Source organism: Hylobates moloch, unplaced genomic scaffold (assembly GCF_009828535.3).
Source record: "Hylobates moloch isolate HMO894 unplaced genomic scaffold, HMol_V3 SCAFFOLD_10, whole genome shotgun sequence".
NCBI classification, from domain to species: domain Eukaryota; kingdom Metazoa; phylum Chordata; class Mammalia; order Primates; family Hylobatidae; genus Hylobates; species Hylobates moloch.
This window is the reverse complement of record NW_026652285.1, coordinates 104,856,790-104,882,583: the sequence shown is the minus strand read 5'-3', so window position 1 is coordinate 104,882,583 and position 25,794 is coordinate 104,856,790. Positions and strand designations below refer to the sequence as shown.

At 44.3% G+C, this 25,794-nt stretch overlaps 1 protein-coding gene across 8 annotated transcripts in view; it reads left to right on the top strand.

The window, feature by feature from the left end:
• Positions 1-25,794, top strand: part of DDX31 (DEAD-box helicase 31) — a 96,831-nt gene that overhangs the window by 19,890 nt on the left and 51,147 nt on the right. For 2 of the 8 annotated variants that reach the window (XM_058444915.1, XM_032165486.2), the window contains exons 9-17: positions 269-333; positions 2,006-2,125; positions 2,258-2,364; positions 3,518-3,753; positions 4,508-4,684; positions 8,522-8,581; positions 18,232-18,282; positions 19,920-20,059; positions 24,631-24,712. In XM_058444915.1, the coding sequence (XP_058300898.1) occupies positions 269-333; positions 2,006-2,125; positions 2,258-2,364; positions 3,518-3,753; positions 4,508-4,684; positions 8,522-8,581; positions 18,232-18,282; positions 19,920-20,059; positions 24,631-24,712 (1,038 nt within the window). Of the gene's footprint in view, positions 1-268; positions 334-2,005; positions 2,126-2,257; positions 2,365-3,517; positions 3,754-4,507; positions 4,685-8,521; positions 8,582-12,202; positions 12,706-18,231; positions 18,283-19,919; positions 20,060-24,630; positions 24,713-25,794 lie in introns of those variants that run through there. The other 6 variants (XR_004249993.2, XM_058444916.1, XM_032165487.2 and 3 more) reach the window with 4 other exon arrangements.

Sequence of the window (25,794 nt, the reverse complement as noted above, 5' to 3'; positions counted from 1 at the left end):
AGAAAGGCAAGCTACTTGAATGACTTAAGAAGCTCACATTTCTCTCTCACTGTGGTAGAAGCTAGTTATATACCTATAATTCAAGTTACTGCTGATAGTGAACATGGGTGTAGCAATGCCTAGGAATTGTGTCTGCACAATAACACCTTATACAATGAGAAGCGCCAGTTCTCTCCCATGCCTTGTTTAAGGAAAGGGAATTTGGAATCAATGTCTGATGTTAGTAAAGGGAGCTTTGCACTGACTGTGGTCTGCTGTCTTTCTGTAGCCTTTCATGTGGATTGTGCCTGGAGTGTTAATGGGAGGAGAGAAGAGAAAATCGGAAAAGGCCAGGTAGGAAGAGGTTTGTTGGTTGTTGTTTCCTTCTTGAATCTGTCCCGCCTTCCTATTCAGTAAGGCTGGGTCCTTCTAAACCTGCTGAGAGCTTTGTCTCAGGCTCTGCTTCCTAGTCCCGGTGCACAGGGACAGATTGAGTCAGTGGGGAGTGGTCACCTCTAGACGGTGCTGTTTTTTAAAATATTAAACCTATAAACAGGTTTCCTTCTGATGTTGCTAGTAACAGTGCTGTCACCTTCTTAACTCCCACCTACCCAATGCCCTGTAGCATCCCTGGTTTAGTATACATCCACCTGCGTGCCACTCACTTTTGTGGACACTGAGAGTTTGGGGTTTTGTTGTTTGCTTTTACAAAAACAAGATCATTCACTTATATCATGCTTTGTAACTTGCTTTTTACGACTGAATATGTTTATTCCTTTATTAGGATTTGTAATGGGTGTCAGTTGAAAATTGTTGCAACAAGTAAATCTCAAATTGTCTTAATTCTTTTGAAAACATTTTTATTGTATTATAGCTTAATAATCAGTACTCAATAATGATGCATGTAGTCTATAACTGAGGAGTAAATATGAAACCTGAAACCTCAAAGCATTGGTTAGGATTCAACTCAGCTGTGAATAACAACAATAATAACAAATAACAGTGGCACAAACAATATACAAGTTTTATTTTTCTTTCACATTTAAGAAATCTGACAGAGCCAGTCCAAGGCTGGCCCAGTGCTCCAGTGTCGGGGACCAAGCTCTTTCTGTCTTTTTGTGCCACTATGGAAGGACCATTTTTAAGGTTACCTCATAGTCTTAGATAGTTGCAGACACTCCAACCATTGCATCTAATTTCTTGCCAGCAGGTACAGAGATGATCATACCTGCTCTCTCTGAAGGTGCTTATGTGATTCCCTTTACCTTTTATCCCACTGCTAAAACAAACATAACTATACTTAACTGCAAGGGAGCTGGAAAATATATCCAGCTAGGCTGGGTGCAGTAGCTCATGCCTGTAATAGGATTACACTTTGGGAGGCCAAGGCAGGAGGATGACTTAAGACCAGGAGTTTGAGACCAGCCTAGGCAACATAGCAAGACCCCCGTCTCTACAAAGAAAAAAAAATGTGCTAAAAATTGGAAGCTTTTATTATGATGGACTGACAGGAAAATGGTTGTTTGGGGAATGAGAAATTAGATTTATTGTATATAACCCATGGGACAAAGCTGAGCCCCGTTGTATGGAAGTTACATAAAGGGCTTAGCATAAGAAAAAAGTGTCCTAGCAATTGGAGCACATTGGCATGGGATCACTTGCTCAGATACTAGATTCCCTGGCACAGAAACCTTCGAGAACAGGGTAGACTACAATCTCTTTGGAAGGTTCTAGAAAGGATTTATGAGTCAGATAAGGAGCATTGGATTATGTAGTTATGATCCCTTTCAAAGTTAAAGTTTTATGATTTTAATGTAATTTCAGATCTTAACAATTGCATTTCACAGTACAGGGAAAGACTCAAGCACAGCTTTCTACCCAGTTTTTATGTTTTGTCATGATTTCAGGCTACGGCACGTTTGCACTGTACATGAAATGAGTCTGTCTCTTTTGCCTTTTTCCTGTGTTTTCTATTGGCGTAGCCCTGTTTGATTTACTTTCTTTTATGATATATAATTTTAAACAGACTCCGCAAAGGAATAAATATCCTTATCTCAACTCCTGGACGCCTGGTAGATCATATAAAATCCACAAAGAACATTCATTTTAGTCGGCTGCGGTGGTTGGTGTTTGATGAAGCAGACAGGTGAGCCTCGTCCCAGGATGATGACAGGTAGAAGAGAAGGGCTGTTTCTGCTCTCCTTGTTGCAACTTCTGTAGCCCCTTAGACCACATTTGCTCTTCATATAGTTGAAAATTTCTTTTTTTACAACCACAGAATCCTGGATTTGGGTTTTGAAAAGGACATCACAGTGATACTTAATGCTGTAAATGCTGAATGCCAAAAACGACAGAATGTCTTGCTATCAGCGACACTCACAGAAGGTGAGTTGAAAAGAAGTGATGGGTTCTTCTTTGTTCTTAATGAAGAGGAAGGACCTAGATTTAATCTGGGTTGTTTGCTGCAGTGATTCTCAACCTCAGGGAGGTGGGGGGCAGGGAGAGAGCTGTCCTTAGAAGACTGCCTTTTCAAACTGTATGCTCTGCACTCCCAGCTTCCCTCTGCAAGTCATCCAAGACAGATATGTTCCCCAGGGCATGGGGAAAGGGAGAAAGGGCGGGGATGAGGATGAGAAAAGACTGGCTGCTGTTGGCTTGGTGGTTTCATGAGGTTTTTGTGCACTTGCACCCCATGGAGAGCAGGGCCCTTGCACTGAAGATAATGAACTCTTATCTGAGTGCATTTTTAATGTAATCACTCTTCCTCCTATAGAGCTATTGAACTTAAAAAATATGTCAGTGAAGCTCTTCTCTGTCTTCCATCCATGTGAGATGGAAATTCTTAGCTCTCTTTTTTATCATTGGGAACACGAAGGCTTGGAAAAGTTCTATCACTCCACCAGAATCACCCCACACAGTGAGTCATTGACCAGCAGTGCAGCTTTCATGTTTTTTGTGTCTGGTTTCCTTGGTTTACTAGGCCACATTGTGATGTGCATGTACCAGATGCCATGCATGTGGTCCCTCACAGTTCCCCATGTTCTAATTTTTGAAGGATGAGTCACGAAAAAGGGATGCTGTGGTCAAGAAAGTTTGAGAAATGCCCCGCATCCCTCCCTTGGATATTCTCAGGGCACGTTAACACAATAAAGGCCCTGAGAGGGCTGCTTATAGCAAAAAAGCTTTTGTGAAACCTTTGAAATCCAAGATTTGCCATAACTTACTTGACCAAAGAACCCTTTTGGGGGGTAGGGGTGGGCGCAGTATCTGTTGCTATCTTTTGGACTCTGTTCCATAGGTGAGTGTTTATGGAATGTTGGTACAGATTGGTTGTCAGGCTGTGGAAAGATATGTTGGTAGATCTCCCCGCAACACACACGTTGGTATTAGGGCAGATCAGTGCTGGGACTTGGTGATATCCATGGGGTAACATACGTAGCCCTAACATACATGGATGGGTGCTGTATAGGGGTACGCTTTTGTGACCAGTTTCATGGTGTGTTTGTTGTCTGCTTTGCCCTTCTCACTTTTATCCAAGGCGTAACGCGGCTAGCTGATATCAGTTTGCATGATCCAGTCAGTATTTCTGTCCTGGACAAGAGCCATGACCAGTTGAACCCAAAGGACAAAGCGGTCCAGGAGGTCTGTCCTCCACCAGCTGGCGACGAGCTGGACAGCTTTGCAATACCAGAGAGTCTCCAGCAGCACGTGGCTGTGGTTCCCAGCAAACTGAGGCTTGTCTGCCTAGCGGCCTTCATCCTTCAGAAATGCAAGGTGGGACTGTGGGCTAGAGCTGACTTGATTCAGGGAAGAAAAGCCTGCTTTCTTGTGTTAAGCCACTGGGAGCAATGAGTTGAGACACCAAAAATCAGAGGTTTTCCAACTTATGTCTGCATTCCGGATGCAGACTTTGATACACATCCTTTCAGTCAGGTTTTAGAATTACGGTAAAGAATCAGAGGTCAATGATAGCCATGATGTTCAGCTTGAAATGTCCTCGATACCTTTCCTGAGACTGATATCAGGAACATCACAGGTGGCGGAAACAGCTGGATGTGAGGCAGACATAGGGGCTTGTGCTCATGTTTCTCCAAGAGTCCTGGCATTTGTGTATTTATTTACTGGATTTCTGTGATGACTCTCTGAGATGTGAGAAAATAGTAAGTGGAAGGGCTTAAGGATGAAGATTTTCTGCATACGTAGGGGTCTCAGCCAGGTAGTGTTGCATGTGGCAAGCCCTGGACAAATAAAGGGAACGGGGCTCCCTCACAACTGTGCTCCAAAGTGTGTTTATTTTTGTCAGATAAGGGAAACCTGTTTGAAATGATAGCTGTGGCGTTTTCCCCTCCTGCATTCTTTGTAGAGTGGAGTATCACTGTTTTTGTTTTTGTTTTTTTAAATAATTCAGAGATAGTCGCCTTTATTTCCAAATGGGGGTCAGCATGACTGTGTAGTTTAGAGAAATATTCATTTTGGCATCACTTAATCTTAAAATATGTCGGTTTTTCCTCCCTTTGTATCGATGTAGTTTGAGAAGGACCAGAAGATGGTTGTCTTTTTCTCAAGTTGCGAGCTGGTGGAGTTCCACTACAGCCTCTTCCTACAGACCCTGCTGAGCAGCTCAGGGGCGCCAGCATCAGGGCAGTTGCCATCTGCCTCCACACGATTAAAATTCCTACGGCTGCATGGCAGCATGGAGCAGGAGGTGAGCACTGATCTCCCTGTGCAGCGACAGCACCGCGGCCCCACCTGGAGATGGGGGTGAACCTGAGTCCGGCAAACCTGGTCTTTAGGCTCAGCAATGGCTACAACCCTTGCACACTCCACTGGGCAAGTCAAGAATGAGACAAAAATGGGTGACCCACTGGAACTAGAGGGGATCACACTGCTGGATTGATGGGGGCAAGGGGAGTCTATTGTTCCCATTTGCTTTTGCTCCGGGAGCTGGTCTCTTCCACCCGAGAGAGCTCACAGGCCCCGACTTGGCCTGAATCTACCTCAACCAGCTGTTAAGGCAACAGAGTACCACTAAGTAGCTGGCACCAGGGAAGGGTTTTGCCTTTTTAGTACCCAGTGTGTAATTAGGGCTTGATGTCTTCAAATTAAGAGCATTAATGGAGCTAAATTGTGGATCCCATATGGTACTGCTGAGCACGGCTGCTGTCATTGTCAACAAGACACAGCGCTGCACTCAGAACACTTTCAGTTGGGAGAGGGTACTGTGAACCAAAGGGGCTTCGGGTTCCCAGTTCTTTCTCGGCACGAGTAAGATTTCTGTTCAGGAAGAAGAGTACAACATTTCCCCTATTTTAGGGACTTAGCTGTGTGAGTTGCATTCCTCCACTCTTAACTAGGCCGTTTGTTATGGAGTCGGGGTGGGGTATGGGAGTGAGATAGGCTCTCTGGAATTGGGAAAGAAAGGACGAGCAAGACTGGGAAATAGGAGCCATTTTGCGCTAGAGGAGAGGTTACCAGGCAGCTTCGAAAATTAGAAAGTGTGAAAGAAAACTAGAAATCAGAATGAGATTTGACTTGAGTCAGCTTAAAAGATCATAACATTTTTAGAGCTAAAAGGGACACTAGAGGTTTGACACGATCCTAAACAAGTCCAGCCTCTCTTTGCTTTTGCTCTTTTGTTTTAATAATTAAGTAAATAGAGGCCCAGAGAAGCCAACTTGTTCAAGGTCACTCAAGGACACGGGTTATTTGCCACAAGATTTATATAAAAATCCCTGAATATTCCAGCCCTTGCGCATTAGGTAAACTCTTGGTCTTTACCTTTGGATCCCTGATTCAATCAAAGTTGTTGGTTTTATTTATTTAATACCATTAATGGTTTGGGGTTTTGTTTTTGTTTTAAGCTTTGTTTACTAACCCTGTGAATCCGTTTTTACCAGAGGTGTTCTGCGGCGTCGATCCAAGCATGATTGGGGGGAGCTGGGTATGGACTCAGAATGGTCTAGGAATTCACTGTAATAGATCACACACAAGAGTCTATAGCTTCATTATACAGAGGCTGTTCATCTCACACTGTAACGGGAGTAGTCTAGCGTGCTGTTTATAGCTGTGCCCTCTGGGGGCACCCTGCTTGTGGTCTTGTCCTGGCTGTCATTTGCTGGCTGTGTAATCTCCGGTAAATACTTAACCTCTCTGTGACTTAGTTTCCATGTCTCTAAAATGGGGGTGATAATTGTACTTCCTCTAAGGTTGACTGAGTTAATGCAGACAAAGCCCTCTGTACAGGGCCTAGCACACAGGAAGTGCTCAGTAAATGTTAAGTGCCTTTATTACTACTGTTTTTATCTGTCTTTGAGGAATAGTTCTTTTTTTATAGTTTAAAAGTTTTTTTTTATAGTTAAAATTGTGTTTTTATAGTTTAAAAAGGAGAATGTCTGTGTAGTATTTAGCCTTTGCAGTGGAAGACAGGAGGTTATAGTATCCCTGTGTTTTCTTTTGTAAGTATTAGTGGTAAGTTTCTTGTTCCAGACCAAGCTGAAACAGTCCCACTTAAATTTTCCTGACTTATTACCCTGGCCACTATCCTACAGGGCGTTAGCATGTTCTCCTTAGATGGTTGACATGGTTCTAAATAAGTTTATGAGCATTGGATAGACATTACTATTTGCATGGTAGTTGTGGTGAAAGTCCAAGAGTTTGGTAGGTTTTTTTTTTTTCTTACCCCAAATCTGAATACATCATAACTAGTCTTTAAGGTGTTTCATAAGCTTTTATGAACTTTTTGATTTTTTTCTGATTTTGATTCTACTATGCAGTCATTAAAAATGATCATTTATAAAGACCGTGCAGCAGACCGGACAAATGGATCTGTCCTTTTGAGGGTCTGAGCACTGACTCCGGAACACAGCTCCCTTGGTTCGGATATCATTCCGGCCCTTTACCAGGTGTGCGTGTCCTTTGGGCAAGTTCCTTAACCTGTCTGTGCCTCAGTTTTTTTCTTCTGGAAAATACGGGTGATGAAAGTACCTACACATAGGGTTGTTGTGAGGATTAGCAAAGTTCAGAGGTGTGAAGTCTGGTACATGGTGAGCACTCGATGAATGTTTGTTGTTTGTATGTCTTTATCCAGTGTACTCAGTGAGGTGTGCCCTGGGCTTCCAGCCATGGACAAAATCTATGCACATGAAAGACCAGAAAGACATGCCACAGCACATAGTGACTGTGCCAGAGCAGCAGCAGAGACTTTACTTTTTTCCAGATTTTGAGTAGTTTGGTTCTATTTCTTTGTATTTGCTGCTGACGGGTGAATGTGACCAACTCAAGCGCATAGAGCGTCATGACTGAAGAGCACTCAGAATGCGCCATTTCAGGTTCATACTGAAAGCATTCTAGGATGCTCACCTTTTGGTCCAGCAAGTCTGTTTCTAGGAATTTAACCCAAGGGAGTAGTTAAGAATCTACACAGTGACTTATTTACAGAGATGTTTATCACAGCATTGATCGCAATATTAAAAAATCAGCAGGGCGCGGTGGCTTATGCCTGTAATCCTAGCACTTTAGAGGCTGAGGCTGGTGAGTTGCTTGAGCTCAGAGTTCGAGACCAGCCTGAGCAGCATGGCAAAACCTCGTCTCTTCAGAAAATACAAAAATTAGCCAGGCATCGTGTGTATGCCTGTAGTCCCAGCTACTCAGGAGGCCGAGGTGGGAGGATCACTTGAGCCCGGGAGGTGGAGGTTATAGTGAGCTGAGATTGTGCAGTGAGCCTGGGTGACAAAATGAGACCCTGTCTCAAAAAAAAAAAAAAAAAAAAAAAAAAATCAGAGACAACCTTAATTGCCAGTAATACAACATTGGTCACATAAATAATGGTGCATCCATTTAGCTGAATACTATTTCACCACAACAGATGACCTGGTCTTTGGATACTTATTGGCATGAAGAGATGTTCATATTCTGTTGCTATATAAGAGCATGTTAATAGTATAAATAGTAGGATGCCATTTTTTTTTTTGGAAAGCTGCATATTTGGTTATGCATAAAAGGGAGACTCGGGAAACATCAAGGTGTCCCCGGTGGTAGTGGTGGTTTGCCTTGAGTGGTGTTATATTTTCTTCCTTTAATATAAATATATTTTCTCTCCAGTTAAAATACATAGTTTTATAAATATCTAATCTTTTAAAACACTGCCTGTAGAGAAGGTTGGTTATTCTTTATTCCTTCAGAGCACTTGTAGGAGAATGTTTAGAATAAATTGCACCCAGGCTTGGAGCACTGCATGCAGTAACTTGTGCCTTCCTGTTCTTGTTTTTGGCCATTCCTGGAGAGTGTGCCTGCCCTGGTACTGTCTCACAAAAATGCACCCTCAAAGTGCCTCCTACTTGGCTATAGCCTCAAGTCCGGTCCTGTAAGTACAGGGTCATCTTAGAAGAGGTAAAGAATCCACTTCTTCCTCTTTCCTGGCAAACCTCTCTGTGCCTGAAAATAGCTCCAGCAGTAGGAGATGGAGAGAGCTAGGGAGATCTAAGCCTACCTTGCTGGAGTTTGTCTCTGAGTTGTAAGGCTCTGTTTTTCCTTGTTTTTGTAGGAAAGAACAGCAGTGTTTCAGGAATTTTCACGTTCCAGAAGAGGCGTCCTTCTTTGCACGGTACGTATCCTCCCGTGTTCCATGCGAAGGCTAATACATTTCTGTGATGGCTTTCGTCTCTTGACAATTTGTCCTGTGGTCAGTCCTACAGGACCCAGGAATGCTAGGGGCCCCTTGGTGGGGCTGGCCTCTTTGCACTTCTTTCTTGTTAGCTGACAGGGCCACAGATAGCCAGCCACCACCGTGCAGAAGACTTGGCAATTTGCTCACTAATAGTGGCAGCTGTTGGTCTGAAAATGTGTGAATCTTGGAGATTTCTATCCACCAAAAACTTGTAAATTACAGCTATCGGGAGTAATTAGAGCTGAGAAAGTCTTTCCACAACAAAATGACTCTGCTTGCCTCTGCTCACCTTCTCTTAAAGGAAAATCGGTGCATTTGGGCCGATTTTATTTGCTGTTGTCTCCGACTATCATTTGTCCTGTGATTTCAGGCCCAGCTCCCTCAGCCTCAGGCTCTGCAGTCTCGGATAGCTGCCTCCTCCAGCACAACACTGACCTTTTAAACTCATGCCTCTTGTGCTCTTTTGAGATTAAAAACTCAAACCTTCAGTGTTCTCTACCCCCAGCCTGGGGATTCACTTTACCGTAGTTGTTGCTATCTCCAAAGATTAAAATGCCTTCTCTGTTCCATCTTGGATGATGTAACTTAATCCCCAGCTGGTTATTGGAGAAGTCCCTATATATACAGTAACGAAGTTGTACCATAAATTTAGTCAATCCAGTGAACAAGTGCTGGGTAGAAACAAAGATGCTAAGCTGTTTGAATGCCCATCTAGGCCACATTTGATGCAATTACTTTTTAAGGAACTTGTATTCCATATTCAGTATTAAAGGCAATGGAGACTTTTCTAAGTGTAGAGTTTCTGTATGAGTGCAGCATGATTTCTTGTGTGTTTATGTATGTGTGCTTATCTGCAAGAGGGGGCTTATTGGTAACCTGCTTATCACAGTGTCAGTTCTCGTGTGTGAGGCAAACAGTGGCTCTGCAGACACTCATTCAGACCTGAGAGCTGTAACCATGGAATACTTGCCTCCTGAGGAGATCGGTGTCTGACCAAGTCCTTCCCTTTATGAGGCCCATCCACGAGTCAGATGCTCGAGCTTGTTCTAAAGCCATCTTTATGCGTGGTCTCTAGTGAAGATTAATTCCAAATAATCTACTTAATAAAGAAATTTGTTGGGCCAGGCGTGGTGGTTCACGCCTACAAGCCCACCACTTTGGGAGGCCAGGTGGGAGGATCGCTTGAGCCCAGGAGTTCACGACCAGCCTGAGCAACAATATAGCAAGACCCCGTCTGTACAAAAAATATTAAGGAATAAAAATTAGCCAGGCATGGTGGCACGTGCCCGTAGTTCCAGCTACTCAGGAGGCTGAGGCGGGAGGATCACTTGAGCCCAGAAGGTCGAGGCTATAGTGAGCTGTGATTGCACCACTGCATTCCAGCCTGAGCAACAGAGCGAGAACTTGTCTCAAAAGAAAAAAAGCAGGGGAAAGAAATTTGTCAAAAATCCTTATTATATCTAACAATACTTTGTGGAACCTGACCCCTATTTGTCTCTTTTCACCCTACTCCCCCTTGCTCCCTACCCTTCAGCAAAACAGCCCCCTCTTTCAGTCCTTGAATGTATCATCTGGCTTTTTCTGGCTTTGGGGCCTTGACTCATGCTAGTCCTTCTGCCTGGAACACCACCATGATTTTGACTAAACCATCTTTAGGTCTCCCCTTAAATTTTATGTCTTCAGAGAAATGAAACTCAGGAGCCCCCCCATTCTTCCCCATGGGGCCGTCCCAGTGCACCCTACATTTCACCGTAATGTTTATCTCGCCTGGTCTACATGCCTTTCCAGCCAGTCGTAAGCATCATGAAGACAAGGACTGTGATTTGTTTGCATTTCTATCCCAGTGTCTAGCACAGAGCAGGCATGCAGTAGGCGCTTGGTTTTGTAGATCAAATTGGGGGCGCTAGACGGGACCCAAGAAACTCGATTTTAAGAGCTGCCAGTGTGTGTTTCTAAAGACAGAGATTAATAGACTTGCTCATTGGGAATAAGTTTTTCATTCATCTGGTGTTATCTGAGAAGTGAATGTTCTGGACTGTCAGTATTGAAATAGAAAGCAGTAGGAACCTTTGGGGTGGAGTTTGGGTTATGATAGGAACAGAATATTTTATCTTTGACCCATAACATGCTGGATTTATCCCTCGGAAATTGTTGAGTCTCCTAGTATGCAAACACTTTACAGACATGAGTGAGCTGTGAGCCTTAAAGAAAACTCCAGGTATCTGAAGTTGTGTTGTTTATATTTTTAGTAGCTCTGCATGGAAGAAAAGATTATGCTTTCTGAAATAGTTAATATAATTCTCAGTGAGGTCAAAAGCATATGATCACTTTCCTCGTTCTGTCTGGCTGATGATACCTGCAGGCACGTGGTATCAGCTAGACAAAGAATGCCATTGTCTTGGCAAAGCACAGTACCTCCCAGCCCTCTGCGCCCTGCCAGTCCCAGGTGCCACATGTAAAGAAAACTATCCCTCGCCCACAGCCCGATTTTTCTAAAGCCCTCAGTCTTTGTTCATTTTCTAGTCCAGGTAACTCCAGCATGCCGATCTTCTGGGGACTCTCTTTGCTGTGTAGTGAAAATGACTGGAGAAGAGCTGGGTGGGGTTCATTTCTCTCGGTTGCTCGGCCAGAGCAGGAGCGCCAGTTCCCGGTCGTGGGAAGTTCTTCGCTTCCTCTTGGTGTTCCTGCCCCTTCTGCCATGCTTGTTTGCTCTAGTTGATGCTTCTGGCATATGAGAGCTGCGGGGCGAGTGGGACACACACGCTGTAATAGATCATGCCTGGGTCGGGGGAGATGCTGCCACTCTGCGTCCTTTTAAGCAGCCTGTTGCTTGCCAGGCTATCTGAACACTCTCCAGGAGCCTCCTTGGTGTTAATGAGGAACGAGGGCCACTTCAGGATGAGACAGATGGAGAACTGGCTTCTTTCGATAAAGAGGAATTGTGTTGTTAATCGTTACGTAGGGATTTTCCCCCCTTTATACTGTGCCTTTTCCCATTTTAATTTATCATCCCGAGATCCTTTTAACAAGGCCAGAATGAATGTCTTTATGAAAATTTGGAAATAGCGATGTGCCCACACAAAAGTTCACAATTATGCTATTTCCTTTACGGTTAAAAAGTCCCCCACCCCATTTTCCTTCCTGCTAGGAACAGTTAAGGGTGCATGTGTGTGTTTTATTTCATTTTAATTATAAACATCTCAAAAGCAGCGACCTTTTTAATTTAATGCAGCTCTCAAGCCCCGATACGTGACTTTGTGTAATGTGGCTGTTCAGTAAAGGTGTGACTGTGGTAAGATGGAGTCCAGGCAGAGCATAGTTGGGGGCAAAAGAAATCAGTTTGCGGAAGATGAGGAGTCCTCACACATTCACAATGTAATTTCGTGTCTTCTGGAAAACTAGATCTAAGAAAAAGCCAAATTAAGTAGGAAGTAGGGATGAGCAGGAAGGAGTCACTGGAAGTTCAAAGCCCACTTTCCCAAGTGGAATTAAGCAACCAAAGGGATCAGATATCAGACACTGGATTATCTGCAAAATGTTATTTCCTCCTACTTACAGTGAAGAACTCACCCTAAGCCAGAGGAAAGGAACCTTGCTTTTAATACCATCATTATGTTGATGAGTTGATAAAGTACCACTGAATGGCCGGAAAATGGAGTTTCCAAGCCACCTGATTTTAAGGCTGACACTAGGTTTTCTGTTGGTCTCCGAATGGCTCTCCTTGATTGTCCCTGGATGGAGTGCAGTCACCTTTTTCCCAGAAAGGAAAGATACCTGCAGCCGGCCCTGGACGCCAACTGTCCCTTGGCGTCCTCCTTGGCTGTTCGGCGCATGCATTTCTTTTTCAGAAGATGCACCTAAATCACCTGTGCTGCTTTCCTCCACCTTCTCAGTATTTTTTTCCGCTTGAAGCATACTGTTCTGTCTGTGCAGTTCTTAATTTCCTCTCCTCCTGGGAAATTTCCACCGTGCCAGGAGGCTAGGAGACAAAGGCGATAAGGCTGTGAAGAGTCACAGAATGTCAGTTCTGTGCCCCAAATAAATGTAGACTTTGGTGCTTTTCTCTGGGGTATGCTTTTTAGGTAAAATATATCTTTTTCATTTTATTTTGTTTGTATTAATGGAAAGATCATTTGGAGATTGTTTGCTGTTTACTCAGTTACGCTAACTCATGTTGCCAGTTTTTTGGCGGCTCCAGCCAAGATCTCTCGCCTCTGACAGCTTCTGCACTCTCTCCTTCCTCCTCTGATTACGCAGCCCAATCTGTCACCCGGACAACGGGGGCCTGGACCCTGCTGATGGCTTTCCACACACGGCAATAATGACTTTTGGCAGGCCGGGAAGGCGTCAGAGGCAAGTGTGCTGCGTCCCTTCTCAGAGAGACGGCAGGCCCCCTCTCCCTGTTAGTAAAAGCACTTTGTGAGGTTCTTGGGTAAATAAATGAGTCATTTTAATCCAACTGACAGGCTGGCACCTGAGCAAGCTGCCTTCCATCTGTACTCCTAGGTCTCATGGAGGCAGCCAATTGTCAGGCCCAGGGCCTTCAAGGCTTCACCGTTGAGTGTCTTTCAGAACTGACTTTAGCAATTCTTTTGCTCTAATTGGCTTAAAGGAATAAAATGAAGCTACATCTAAGTTCTAAGAGCAGACAGAACAGAATCCTCTGCCAAGTCTTGGTGGGTCATGATCTCCTGTTGATCTGATGTAGCTGGCTAACTGTGATTCAGGGAGATGGAGCCTCTGCTGCTTCCCTGGGACCTCTCCCAGGGTGGGGCGGGGGCAGAGAATGAGATATGATGGAGGAGGAGAGTACAGAGACATTGAAATCACTTCTCTGCCTAATTGCCATGATACCAGTTCTTACTTCACCAGGATAAGTGAGATTTACAGAATCTCAGAATTACAGAATACTGAGATTTATAGATCTCAAGATATTTGTCATATATGTGGTCTCATTTGATCTTAGCAACAACCTCAAGACGTACATAGCATGGTTCTCCCAGCCATTTTATAGGCGGGGCAGCTGAGGCTCAGCTTGCCAAACTGACCCACGCGGATTGGACAGCCCCTAAGTGGGAATGGAGCAAGCAGTCCATTTCTCTCTTCCTAGACTAGGACTTGCCTTTCTTTCTCCTTATTCACTGTGGTAGCCTAAAGAAATGGCTGAGTTAAATCTGGGGGAGAGAAAACAAGGAGTATTGGGCAGTGGTTGGCCGTCAGTGAGGTTCCCCCAACACACGCATTAGCGGGAGACCAGAAGATTGTGTCTTAGCCTGTTGTCCAGAGCTAGGTCACCCGAGTAGGAAATAGAGCCTTGAAGACACAATGACAGGCTACTGGCGCCCTTCAGCACTCACTGTTGCAGTGTGTTTGGACTCACAGTGAGTTTCATGAACGTCACACGTTATTTTAGAGTCTTTAGAGTCTTAGTGTTTGCTGGTTGAATTTACTAAGCCAATGAGCATTAAATTTTTACAAGGCATGTCTGTGAAGCTCAAGCAGCCCATGTATCTCCCACTGCAATGCACTCAAAGAAAAGAAATCAGTTCTTCACAAGAGCTTTGCAGATGTAAGAACTCATCAGTGTTTCTAAAAACATAAACTGTAGTTGGTGTAGAAAGCGGCCCCCGCTCCCCTTTAGATAGAGAACATCCTAAATTGTGTTCTCAAAGGCATCAGCTCTGCAACATCAGCCTTCAGCTTCCAGAGCCTGTGGGAGCTGTCTGAAAACACTTTGTGGGTGGTTGACACACTTTTAGTGCATTTAACTTCTGCTTACACATTTATAAATGCAGCCTAGCCAGCATTCAAAGGAAACCTGCAAATCTCAGATATGAGTGAAGGCAGACAAATCCTGAGGTACCCTCAGTGGTCCTTCTGGGGGAGTGATGGTGGGGTGGTGTCTCCCTCAAGTCCTGCCTCTGACCCTGGGGGAAGCAGGAGTGTGTTTCTTTTCTTTTTCTTCTTCTCTTTTTTTGAGACAGAGTTTTGCTCTTGTTGCCCAGGCTGGAGTGCAATGGCGCAATCTTGGCTCACTGCACCCTCCGCCTCCCGGGTTCAAGCAGTTCTCCTGCCTCCGCCTCCGAAGTAGCTGGGACTACAGACATGCACCACCATGCCTGGCTAATTTTGTGTTTTTAGCAGAGATGGGGTTCACCATGTTGGTCAAGCTGGTCTCGAATTCCTGACCTCAGGTGATTTACCCACCTCGGCCCCCCAAAGTGCTGGGATTATAGGTGTGAGCCACTGCGCCCACCGGAAGTGTGTTTCTTATAGAAACTTTGCATAGCATTATTTTTCAAAAAAGCTACGTACAGGCCAGGCACGGTAGCTCACGCCTGTAATCCTAGCACTTTGGGAGGCCGAGGCAGGCAGATCATGAGGTCAGGAGATCGAGACCACTGCACTGCACTCCAGCCTGGGCGACAGAGCGAGACTCCATCTCAAAAAAAAAAAAAAAAAAAAAAAAAAGCTATGTACATATGAATCCTTTGTGATACTTAACAGTGGGTTGGGGGTGGGCTGTTTTTACAAAAGTATCCCAGAGCTGTGAAATGGAAGGAAGGAATGATAGACTTAAAGAGTCATCAAGGTAACAGTACAGACAGGGGCCATCAGTAAACGCTAAAAACCTTGGGTGAAAGGTTTTAGGAAACAGGACCCTGCTATTCGCATGGTCTCAAAGTGTAACTCTCCAGTTACTTACTCATTACAAAGGAGAAAGTCACCTTTGCAACAGAGGGACCCATACAGGACAGACTGCCCCAGGTATCTTAAGGCGTGGTGGCTCATGCCTGTAATCCCAATGCTTTGGGAGGCTGGGATGGAAGGATGGCTTGAGCCCAGGAGTTTAAGACCAGCCTGGGCAGAAAGAATCTAGATTAGCTGGGTGTGGTGGAGCTTACCTGTAGTCGTCCAGCTATTCAGGAGATTGAGGCCAAAGCATCACTTGAACCCAGGAGGTTGAGGCTGCAATGAGCAGTGCCAAAGCATCACTTGAACCCAGGAGGTTGAGGCTGCAATGAGCAGTGATTGTGCCACTGCACTCCAGCCTGGGCAACAGAATGAGACCCCATCTTTAAACAAACAAACAAAAAAATCTTAGGTACAGTTGGAGAAATTTGAATATGGACTGTTTATTAGAAAATGCTGTTCAGTATTAAATTTCTGAGGTGCGATGATGGTGGTGTGGTTACGTAGATCAGTGTCCTTTTACTTAGGAGGTATGTGTTAAAGTATTTAGGGTTAAATTGTCATGATGTTTGCAACCTACTTTCAGATGGTTCAGAAAAATGTGCTTGCATATGTGTATGTGTGCGTGGGCATGCATAGGTAGGACACAGATGGGCCAAAGACTGGTGGTGGCGGAATCTAGGTGAAGGAGTTACATCTGTATCTCCTTAATCTAGATTGTACTAGTCTTTTAACTTTTCTCTAGGTTTAAATTTTTCTAAATAAAAATTATAGGGGAAATGATAAGAATTCATTGTTAAAGCCAAACCCAAAGAGAAAAGTAAAAATCCCCATAGATCCCTCTATCCAGAGATAACCACAGTTGGTGGTTTTGTGAGCCTCCATCAAGGTATTGGTTCTCCATCTGCCTATTTAATGTTTTTTGGGTGTCGTTACCCCTCCTTTATTTTTCTTTAACTTATTTGTTGAAGAAACCAGATCACTTGTCTTTTAGAATACCCTACATTCAGGATTTGGGTAATTGTGTCCTCGTGTTCAGCATGTTCCTCTTTCCCATACTTCCCGTCAACTAGTAGTTGGATCTAAAGACTTGATTAGATTTAGGTTCTAGGTGTCAGGTTTTATTTTGTTTGGCGAGAATATGTCATAAGTGATACTCTGTATTTCCTATAGTGACAGCTGTTTATCTTTTTAAATTATGCCAAGACACTTTGGTCTGAGTCAAAAGTATCAAGGTTCGTTAAAGGAAGTGTAGCTTCCATCTTTATCCTGTCCTTCCTCTTCTCTTCCTCCCCTGGCGATAACTGTTTTTTTAAGCTTTGGAGCTTCTTCCCACCATTATTTCCTACTGAAATATGAGCAAATATGTTTGTGTTTTCCCAACTTCTTACACAAGGATACTAGACACACTCAAAATATATCCTAGAGTCTCCATGTCCGTATATAGAAATCTTTGTTCTTTTTATAGCTGTATAGTACTCTGTTATATGAGATATTGCTGTATTTTATTGAACCTGTCTTCTGCTGGTTGACAGTTTTATTCTAGATCTACAATTATATATAGTGCTGAAATGAATGGCCTCATGCCTGTATCATTTTGTATTTTTGTCAATGTATCTTTTTTTGGATGGACTTTTAGAAGTGATACTGCTCTGGGTCAAGAGCAAATGCACATGTAATTTTGCTAGATATCACCAAATTCCCTGCCATAGGGATTCCCACCAGCAGCGTATGAGAGGCATAGGGTCATTTTTGCTGGTGGAATGTGGTATAATATAATATGGCCTTGAAAAAGCAAAGCAGACCTGGATTCGAGGATTATTTCCACTTCCCAGCTGTGTGTCCCCGAACAAAATACTTTCTCTCTCTCAACTTTGGTTTTATCATCTGTCAGATGGGGGTAATAGTTGTGTGAGGATTAGTCAAGATAACGCAGGTAAAGGTCTCAGCGCAGTGTGTGGTGGGTAGTAAGTGTTCAGTAAATGTTGTCTGGGACACTCTTGTTACGACTGTTACTCTTGAAGAATGAGTGCTGAGTACAGATGTATGCGAAAGTCAGGGAAATTCCCACCTTCTAGTCTGCTAGAATGGTGAGAGACTAGAGAGAGTAGAGAATTTTTGCTCTTTGGGTGGTGACTAGTCGAAAAGATACATAAAATTAAAAAACAAATCTCCATTGCTTTTACAGTTTTTCAGCTATCTAGCTAAATCTTTGAAGTGATTAATGGGTTTGGCCTGTATTCTAATCCAGCTACCAGAAGAGATGGGGGTAGGGGATTACTAGATCCTTCCTGCTCTCTGAGGCCAGAAAGCAAAATCCTAAGTAAATACTTTGCACTTGACTCCCACGGCGAATGCCTTGAGGGGAGATGTTCCAGAACACACCTCAAGGCCAGCTTGTTGTTAGGCATTGCTCATAGTTGTGGGCGGGGTGGGAGGGGGGGTGTGATAATCCATGAATGTGTTCATCAAGTGGTTTTTCAGATAAAATGTAAATCAATAAAACATGCTAGAAGAGTTCAGAGTTCTTTACATTACACAACTGATAATTACTGTTTAAGTTCCTAGGCTAACCTGTCGATTCTTTAAGCAAAGGGTGTTGTGACTCCCTCATCAATGGGTTCTGTAGAATTTGCCCCTAAATCAGAATTTTTAACCACAAGAGGACTGCAGTAGGTCCCTGAGCCCCCTGAACTTGTATGCAGGACTGTGTGTGTGTGTGTGTGTGTGTGTGTGTGTGTGTGTGTGTACCGGGCATATACGTATATGCCCGAATGTGTGTGCACTGTGGGCGGATGAACTCTCAGAGTTTGCATTAAATTTATCAGACATATCCAGGACCCCAGAAAGGTTCAGAAACTCAGTGTTAAACCATATTCTTTTCTTTTTTAAAGGATGTTGCAGCTCGGGGCTTAGATCTACCTCAAGTCACGTGGATTGTTCAGGTAATTTTTTAGTTGTTAAGGGGTAAGCTTTAGGCAGGAATATATGATCATGAGTAGATGCATTGGCTTTAAGTAGAATAATAATTATTATCCTCTTGGGTGTTGCCCTGGTAACCAGGCAGCAAACCAGCCTTATCTGTTCAATTCCCCTGACATCTTTCCTTAACCCAGCCCACCTCACCACTGCAGCAAAACACCCAGAATGTGCGTTCACAAGAGGGAGGTGGCAGGCTCTCCTGCTTCTAGACTAATTCATGTCACAAACCAAAATTTCAACAATCTGAAAATAACGGGAATTACCTCGGTCCCTGGGAGGCCTCATTGTGTCCAGAAGGAGATGGCTCAGCTGTCTGAGAGCCGTGTCCGTGTACATTGACCTGCAGGGAGCAATTAAGTTACTGACAGCATCTTACACATACCTCTAGCCTTAGACGCTTTGCCAGAGGGTACAGGTGTTAGCACTAGAGTCTGGTGGTTTTAGTTTTGTTTTTTCTTTTCATTAGTCTACAGAATGGTATTTTTAAGCCCTTCTGTGTGGGGGCCGGGGGACACGTGCCCTGTTGACGTGAGTCATGGTTTATTCACATTTTAGTGGGATTGCATGCCTGTCACTGGCCAGGATGTCTGATCTGCTCACTGCTCACTGCAGATGATCACTTTAGAACTGGAGGCATTGTGTCTTCTTTCCTGCTGGCCACAGAGTGAACTGAAGATAAGGCAATGACAATTTTAATGTACGGGAGGCCAGACATACAGAATTGATCATTTAGAGCTTATATTGTGAATATTGATTCATTTAATATGCCTAGCCTCCCATACATTATATTGACCTTGGCCCTCTTTGATATGTGTAGCATCAAAGGGAAAAAAAAAGGAAGAATGAGTGGATGGTCAATTAGCTTTAATGATGACAAAGTTATTGCCAAAGAAAACATAAAATGCTGTGCATTATCCATCGTAATGAGTGATAGAGTCTGCTCTTTTCTCTGAGTTGGCAGTGCTCTCCATGCAAGCGGAAGCATGTCTCTACCTGCAGGGAACCTGCCCCTCACCTGCCCACATTCTGTAGAATGGCCGTCCTTCTAAAGGACTGAGTGGGGCTGCTGCAAGCTGGTGGGGACCAGCTCCTGGGGTCTGCTCCTGGTGGCCTGGCATCAGAGGTAGACCCTGCCCACAGAGCAGGGAGCCCCTTCATCCTTATACCCTCCAGTGTCCTCTGGACACCTCACCCTGTGGCCTTGTCTACCAAGGTAGTAGGCCAAGGTCATGTGGTCATCCTGGAGAAATTTACCCCCACCTGCCTACATTTTCACCTCATCCAGTCACCACAGTGAAAGATGCAAATAAGAAAATGAAGAGACCTGTGGAGAAGTAAAATTAAAAAGGAGATACTGGGATGAGAAGACGTCTCGTTTATCGGAAACTTGGCCACTGTTCACATTTGCGTGTCGGAGCCTTGTTATTTCCAGTGAAGCCAGGAGTTTCAGGGTTGAGTGACTTCTTGTGATTGTGTTAGGGTAACCATAGCACCAGGATTTAATTCTTGGGATACCTGGAGGCAGGTGAGGAGTATTGCACTTCCAATTAATGGCAGTCCCTTGATCTATGAATGCCTTCATTTTTGTTACCCTTTTTAGTACAGCGCTCCATCTTCACCTGCAGAATACATCCACCGGATTGGAAGAACCGCACGGATTGGCTGCCATGGGAGCAGCCTGCTCATTTTGGCTCCTTCGGAGGCAGAATATGTCAACTCGTTGGCTTCTCACAAAATCAAGTGAGTCAGAAACCTGAATGGGGTTTCGGCTGATCTCACCTAATTAACTTTCTGTCGCTTTTTACAGTGGATGGGCCTTGTAAGCTGACGAAGAGCCATTAACCCTTGTGATCCCTAAATGAGTCCCAGAATAGCCAGTGGCAAAAACTAAAACCCTTAATATCCTCAGCACATGACAGTTTTCATTGTGTTGCCAGACTAAGTCATAGGACGATCTGTTGTACTTGGTTTTCTTTTAGAGAGCTGTGTTTCGTTTCTCCTGTAAGATAAGTGTGTACCATCTTCGCAGCTTCTGAAGGCCTTTTATTCACAACGTTTATTTCTTGCAATTAATGGTTTGTATCTTCAAAGTCGATTTGTCTTTTAAAGAAATAATGCTTTTTACTCATCACACAATTTCCCTCCCCCAGGAAGATGACCCTAGGGGAAATGATTTTGAGGCAGTTGAAATCCACACTACACTCACAGCCAGGACATTTCAGCCGCCATCTTGTGTGTCACAGTTCAGCACCTCATACCTCTGTGTAAAGCCCTGGATTCCAGACCTGGCGTGCCATGAGCACACAGCCCAGCTCTCTGTAAATGGGATAGTCTTATTTCTTTTTCCTTGCCCAGCCCTGTGTTTTATGTAAAACATTAAATAAAACTGCAACACTTTTCTCCCCTAAAGTACAGTGCTAGAAAAAAGCACTACATTCTTCATTAGAATGAAAACATCCTAGCAGGCAGCCTGCGGGCCTGTTGTGGGGTGCAGCTCACTCAGTTGCAGGAGCCGTGTTGGCTGTCCCCACCATACCTGCCCCATCTCCCACCCGCAGAACTCTGCCTCTCATGCTAGTAAGACTTTTCAAAACTCTTTCAAGGTTGTTAGCGTGAACACTTACGGACTGAGGCTCATTCAGAAAATGTGCTGTGTGTCCTTCAGTGTTGAGAGAGGCAGGAAACTACTCCTGGTTGTAATGTCAGGGGGTCCAAAATAATAGTTTGGGTTTTCCTTTCTTCAGTGTGTTCTTTATCTTAACACAATCTGTCAGTTGAAAGAGTGGTTTTTATGTGTTAAGGAAGATGTGCATATGTATCTTATTAGTGAAAGACGTCTCATATAGATGAGTCAGTCACTTTTCACCCAGCGCTGCTTCTCCGGCTGAGTTCTGAGCTCCCTCAGCTGGAGGCTGGCCGACCTCTCTTTGCTGTCCTTTCAGCATCGAGGCTGACACCCACCAGGCGGGTGTACCAGGAACCCTGGAGAAGGTGAAATGCAAGCCCGCTGGCGCAGCCGGTTTCCTTTTCCTCCCTGACCCTGTTCTCACATTCTGGGAGCCCGTCACAGTGCTGCTGGTGGCTGCTTTTCTCTGCCATAGGAATTTGTGCACACGCAGAAAGCATCTTCAGAATTTTGTGTTGTGACCCCACAATAGAAAATGTAGTCACCACACCGTAACAGCCTGTCAGTCGCTCCACACTTCTTTTCCTCTTCCTTCCATTCTAGAGCTACAAATTCCATTCTCCTGTTCCTTCCTGGCCGCAGCTCCCTGGATGTTCCTCCATGCTCGTTCACTTTCCATTCTCCCGTTCCTTCCTGGCTGCAGCTCTCCGGATGTTCCCCCATGCTCATTCACTTTAACATGACCTCTTCCTAAGAAAAATGAGTGACAGCAGTTGCAGAGTCCAATGATAATTGTCTAACGCCAGAGTTAACAGCAGAGGTGCCTCTCTCTTTCTGCTCTCTTCATTTTTCTCTAATAACACATTCAAGTAGATTGCTATGAAGGGCTCAAATATAAAGGTAAAATTGAGAAGGGAAAACAGTGATTAGCAACGGCATGAAGTATTAGGGAGTCAGGTATATTTTAAAGACATAACAAATACCGTCATCTGCTGTGATGATCTTGTCTGGAAAAAATAGTGTGCCCGCATTTATGTGACTCCCTTTTTAATCCCGCATTAGAAAGGAGACAACTCGGTGATGACACCACCTCTTCCGAAAGGAGGAAGTGTAGGTCTTTTGGGGAGGAACTCTACAGGGTGGTGGAAGAGCATTTGCGTGAGGAGGGAGGGTCCTTGCGTGAGCCCCACTTCACTGGCGTCTGCTTTGAAAACTCACTTGTGAGGGGCCTGGGCCTGGACTGCTGCCTGCCTCGTGGGCGCACTGTAATCAACTTAAACAGACCTCAGAATCTGGGTTATTACGTTGCAGTCATGCATTGTTCTTCCCAATTTCTGTTTGAGGAGAGGCTCTACATTCGCTATATCTATACGTGAACTATTTCTTTGACTTAATGCGAAACAACAACAAAACCCCTATTAACTAGTTGCAAAGTGTGCAGTGGGAAGAAGCAGACTTGAAAGTTTTTAGAATCCAAAAGGTCGACTCCTAAATATTTTTTTTTGAGGAGGAAGCATGTGCATGTTTCGTGCCTGAGAACATGAGAGCCAGACAGAGGGGCGTTGGGAGGGCTGAGGCACCACAGGGCAGATTGGAGAAGGCAGGCCGAGGCTCTCGGCAGCAAGGGCCAGCACGACAAATGGCTGCCCGCCTTCGTAGACCGAGCGCTGCGGTGCTCGCCCTGGCAGTTGAATGGAGCAGACAGGGCAAGAGACAGGTTCCTGGGCCATTGCCACCTCTGTCTAGATGCTCAGAACTTTGCTTCTGCATTCTTTTGACTTCTTTGTATTTGTCAACTTCTTAACTTTTTTCTGCCTCCCCTTTAAATGTGTTTCTAATGAAAATCATCATTGGTTTATTAAAATGTAAATGCTTCATCAAAACATGTATTTCTTAGATCAGGCATAAGACAGTTCCTGGAATTTATTTATTTATCCATCTCATTTCATACTAAGGTGAGGTGATTCAGATCTGTTGATGGACCCATAAATAATCATAGTAGATTTGCTTTGTTCCTCAGAAGCAGCAATTTCTTAGGAAGAGGAAGAAGGCCCTTTTAAACTGTAAATCACTCCAGTTCCCGTTTGCTTAGGGTGTATGGTTCCCCGCCGTCACCATGTGGACACACAGCATACGAGCCACGCTCCGGCTGGAATATCAGCACATGCATTTGAGAACACTGCCTTTCTGTTCTGTGGCATATTTAGCTTTTTGTATTCCTGACTGCAAGTGGCATTACTCTTTCTTCTTTCTGCTTCAAGATTTGACTCCAAATTCTTGCATTTCTTTTATTTGTGTGTTTTTCCTCTTTTTTTTCTCAAGAAAAAAGTGATGAATAGAAGCAAATCAGATAGACCAAGAAAAAGATGGGACTGGGCTCTGTTTTCACCTTCCCTCAGGGTGCCAAGCACAAATGAGCGGCGAGTTCAATACCCATGCATTCCTCTCTCCTATGAAAAATAGATTTCCCTTGAAGTCAGGGCACTCCCTCCGACTCCTGCCCTTTCAGAGCATGCTCTGCCTCCTCTGGTTGACTCTTTGCTGCTGTAAAAAGGCTTCACTCATCCATAGGGCTGTGAGTTGGCAGCAGAGAGAAGATGCTGAGGGGTGAGGGCTGGGGGTGTGTGCGGGGAGATGACACATTTCAGGTAAATCGCTGTCAGAGACGTGACATTTTCATTCATAGCCTTGTCAGAGTAACCTTTGGGTGAAAGGGGGAGAATTGTCTTCTCCCACCTAAGAGGTTGCCATTCATGTTTTAATTTGCTGTTACATTTTCAAAAAAAAAAAAAAAAGAGCACACAACAAAATCATTTGTCTTTTTATGATCTGTTTCCCCCCCAGAACTCCTTCTTCTCTTTCTGTTTCTCTTTCTCCCTGGGAAGTATCTTTTCAGCAGCTCACGTTTCTTCCTTCATCTCTGACACGCAAGTCTCTCTCTGCTCCTTACATTCAAATGCTGTGGCCTTGCAGGCGATTGGGTGAAGCGGGGGCTTTCCAGACTCCACTGCTAGCAGGCCTGACTCTTGTGTTCTGGCTCCTTGTGGCTTCTGTTGCTGAGTGAAGCCCAAGCTCTTGTCTCAGTGCTTGGCACACAGCTCTGGCTTCGTTAGAGATCCTTTGGTCTTCACCCCTCAGTAATTAAGAGACGGGGGAGTGAAGCTCCTCCAGGGTAGAAGAAGAAAGGCCAGTGCTGCTGTGGACAGGGCTTTGTACCCTCGTTACCCTCACAGGGGTGTTTACCCCACAGTGGAGGATGTTTGGCCACCCTTTTCTTCCTTTTTTTTTTTTTCTCTTCAGTATAAACTAAAGAGACCAAGATGCTTTCTGTTTTATCGTCATCTGCTCAAATCAAGGGAGTGGATCAGTGAGTGGGCACACTTGTTTGGTATTCAAGATTTATTAAGAAATAATGACACAGTCTCTATTAAGGAAATTCTAAATGTAGCCTATTTTAAATTCATCAGAGAGGAAATACATTGTCAGGAATATCATCCTGTCCCTTTAATATCATAGAGGCCCCCTTCTCAATTCCTAAGAGTTTAGGAAAATATTTCCTTTCCTGGGAAGGTGTCACTTCTACTTCATGTCTAATTAGCTCAAGAATAGGCCAGTTTTGTGCATCAAGGTCTTGGGTGTTTTTGAAAGAGCAAAAAGTTACCTTGCTGTGCCCTTCCTTTTACAGCGTTTCTGAGATTAAGATGGAAGATATTTTGTGTGTTCTGACAAGAGATGATTGTTTTAAAGGGAAACGATGGGGAGCCCAGGTGAGTTTTGTTATTTATTGTGCTCACTGCCAACAGACGTGACTCACTTGATTTGGGGTAGTAGAGACTTTGTGTATGGGTTACTTCCTCTGTCAAGCAAAACATTTATTTTAAGAACCATGAACATTAGATGAGGCCAAATCTTGATTTTTTTTTTTTTTTTTTTTTTCTCATCTTTGCTTCTGGATGCGTTTGCCACTCTCATCTAGCGAGTGGGCTACGGTCCATTCTGGAAGCCTGCCAGACAGCAGCAGGCTCCCCAGAAAGGAGGTCCAGGCCAGAATAAGTCTGGAGGCAGCGCCACACGCTCAGCCCCGGTGGTCCCTGTCCAGATTTCTCAGCAAGGACGGCTGCCTAGACCTGCCTATCCCAGACAGCGTGGAAGAAATAAGTATCTCTGTGTCTCCTTTCAGACACACTTAGTTCATCCATTTTTTAATGTGTGTGTGCTATCCACAGAGGAAGAGTAAAGTTGAGATCATTAAGAAGAAAAATTTTTATTATCCGTGCAGTTCCATATGGAGAGTCTGAGCAGGTGCAGGCAGCCCTGGACACCCTTTCCTGCTCCTTCTCTTAAGGCTGCACCCGACTAGATCATTATTCCCTCACCCATCCCACCCCCTTACTCAGTATTCCCGTGTGTGGGTACAGTGTTGCTATATGTAATTTTGTCTATGAGATATTAATCACTTGAATATTTTACATTTGTTTTTGTATGCCTGAGGATGGACCGGAAAATCAGGGCCAGATAGATCAAGCTTAAGAGTTTCTTTCATGCTTTAGCATGTGCCTGTATTTGGATCATTATTCTCCCTGAGCAGGGAGGGACCCCATTTCACTGACCCTGACTTAAGTTCTCTTGTTTTAGAGAGCATCTAAGGACATGTATGTAATACCAGGAGAGGAAATAGCCATAGCCTCTATTAGCAAAATGTGTATTCCCAACCTAGGACTGTGCTACACTTTTTACTTGCACGGTCCCATTTAATCTTATAGCAATCTGAGAAGGTAGTGATGGCCCCAATTTATAGATGAGGAAACTGAGACTTAGAGAGGTAAAGGAACTTTCACAGGGGCACACT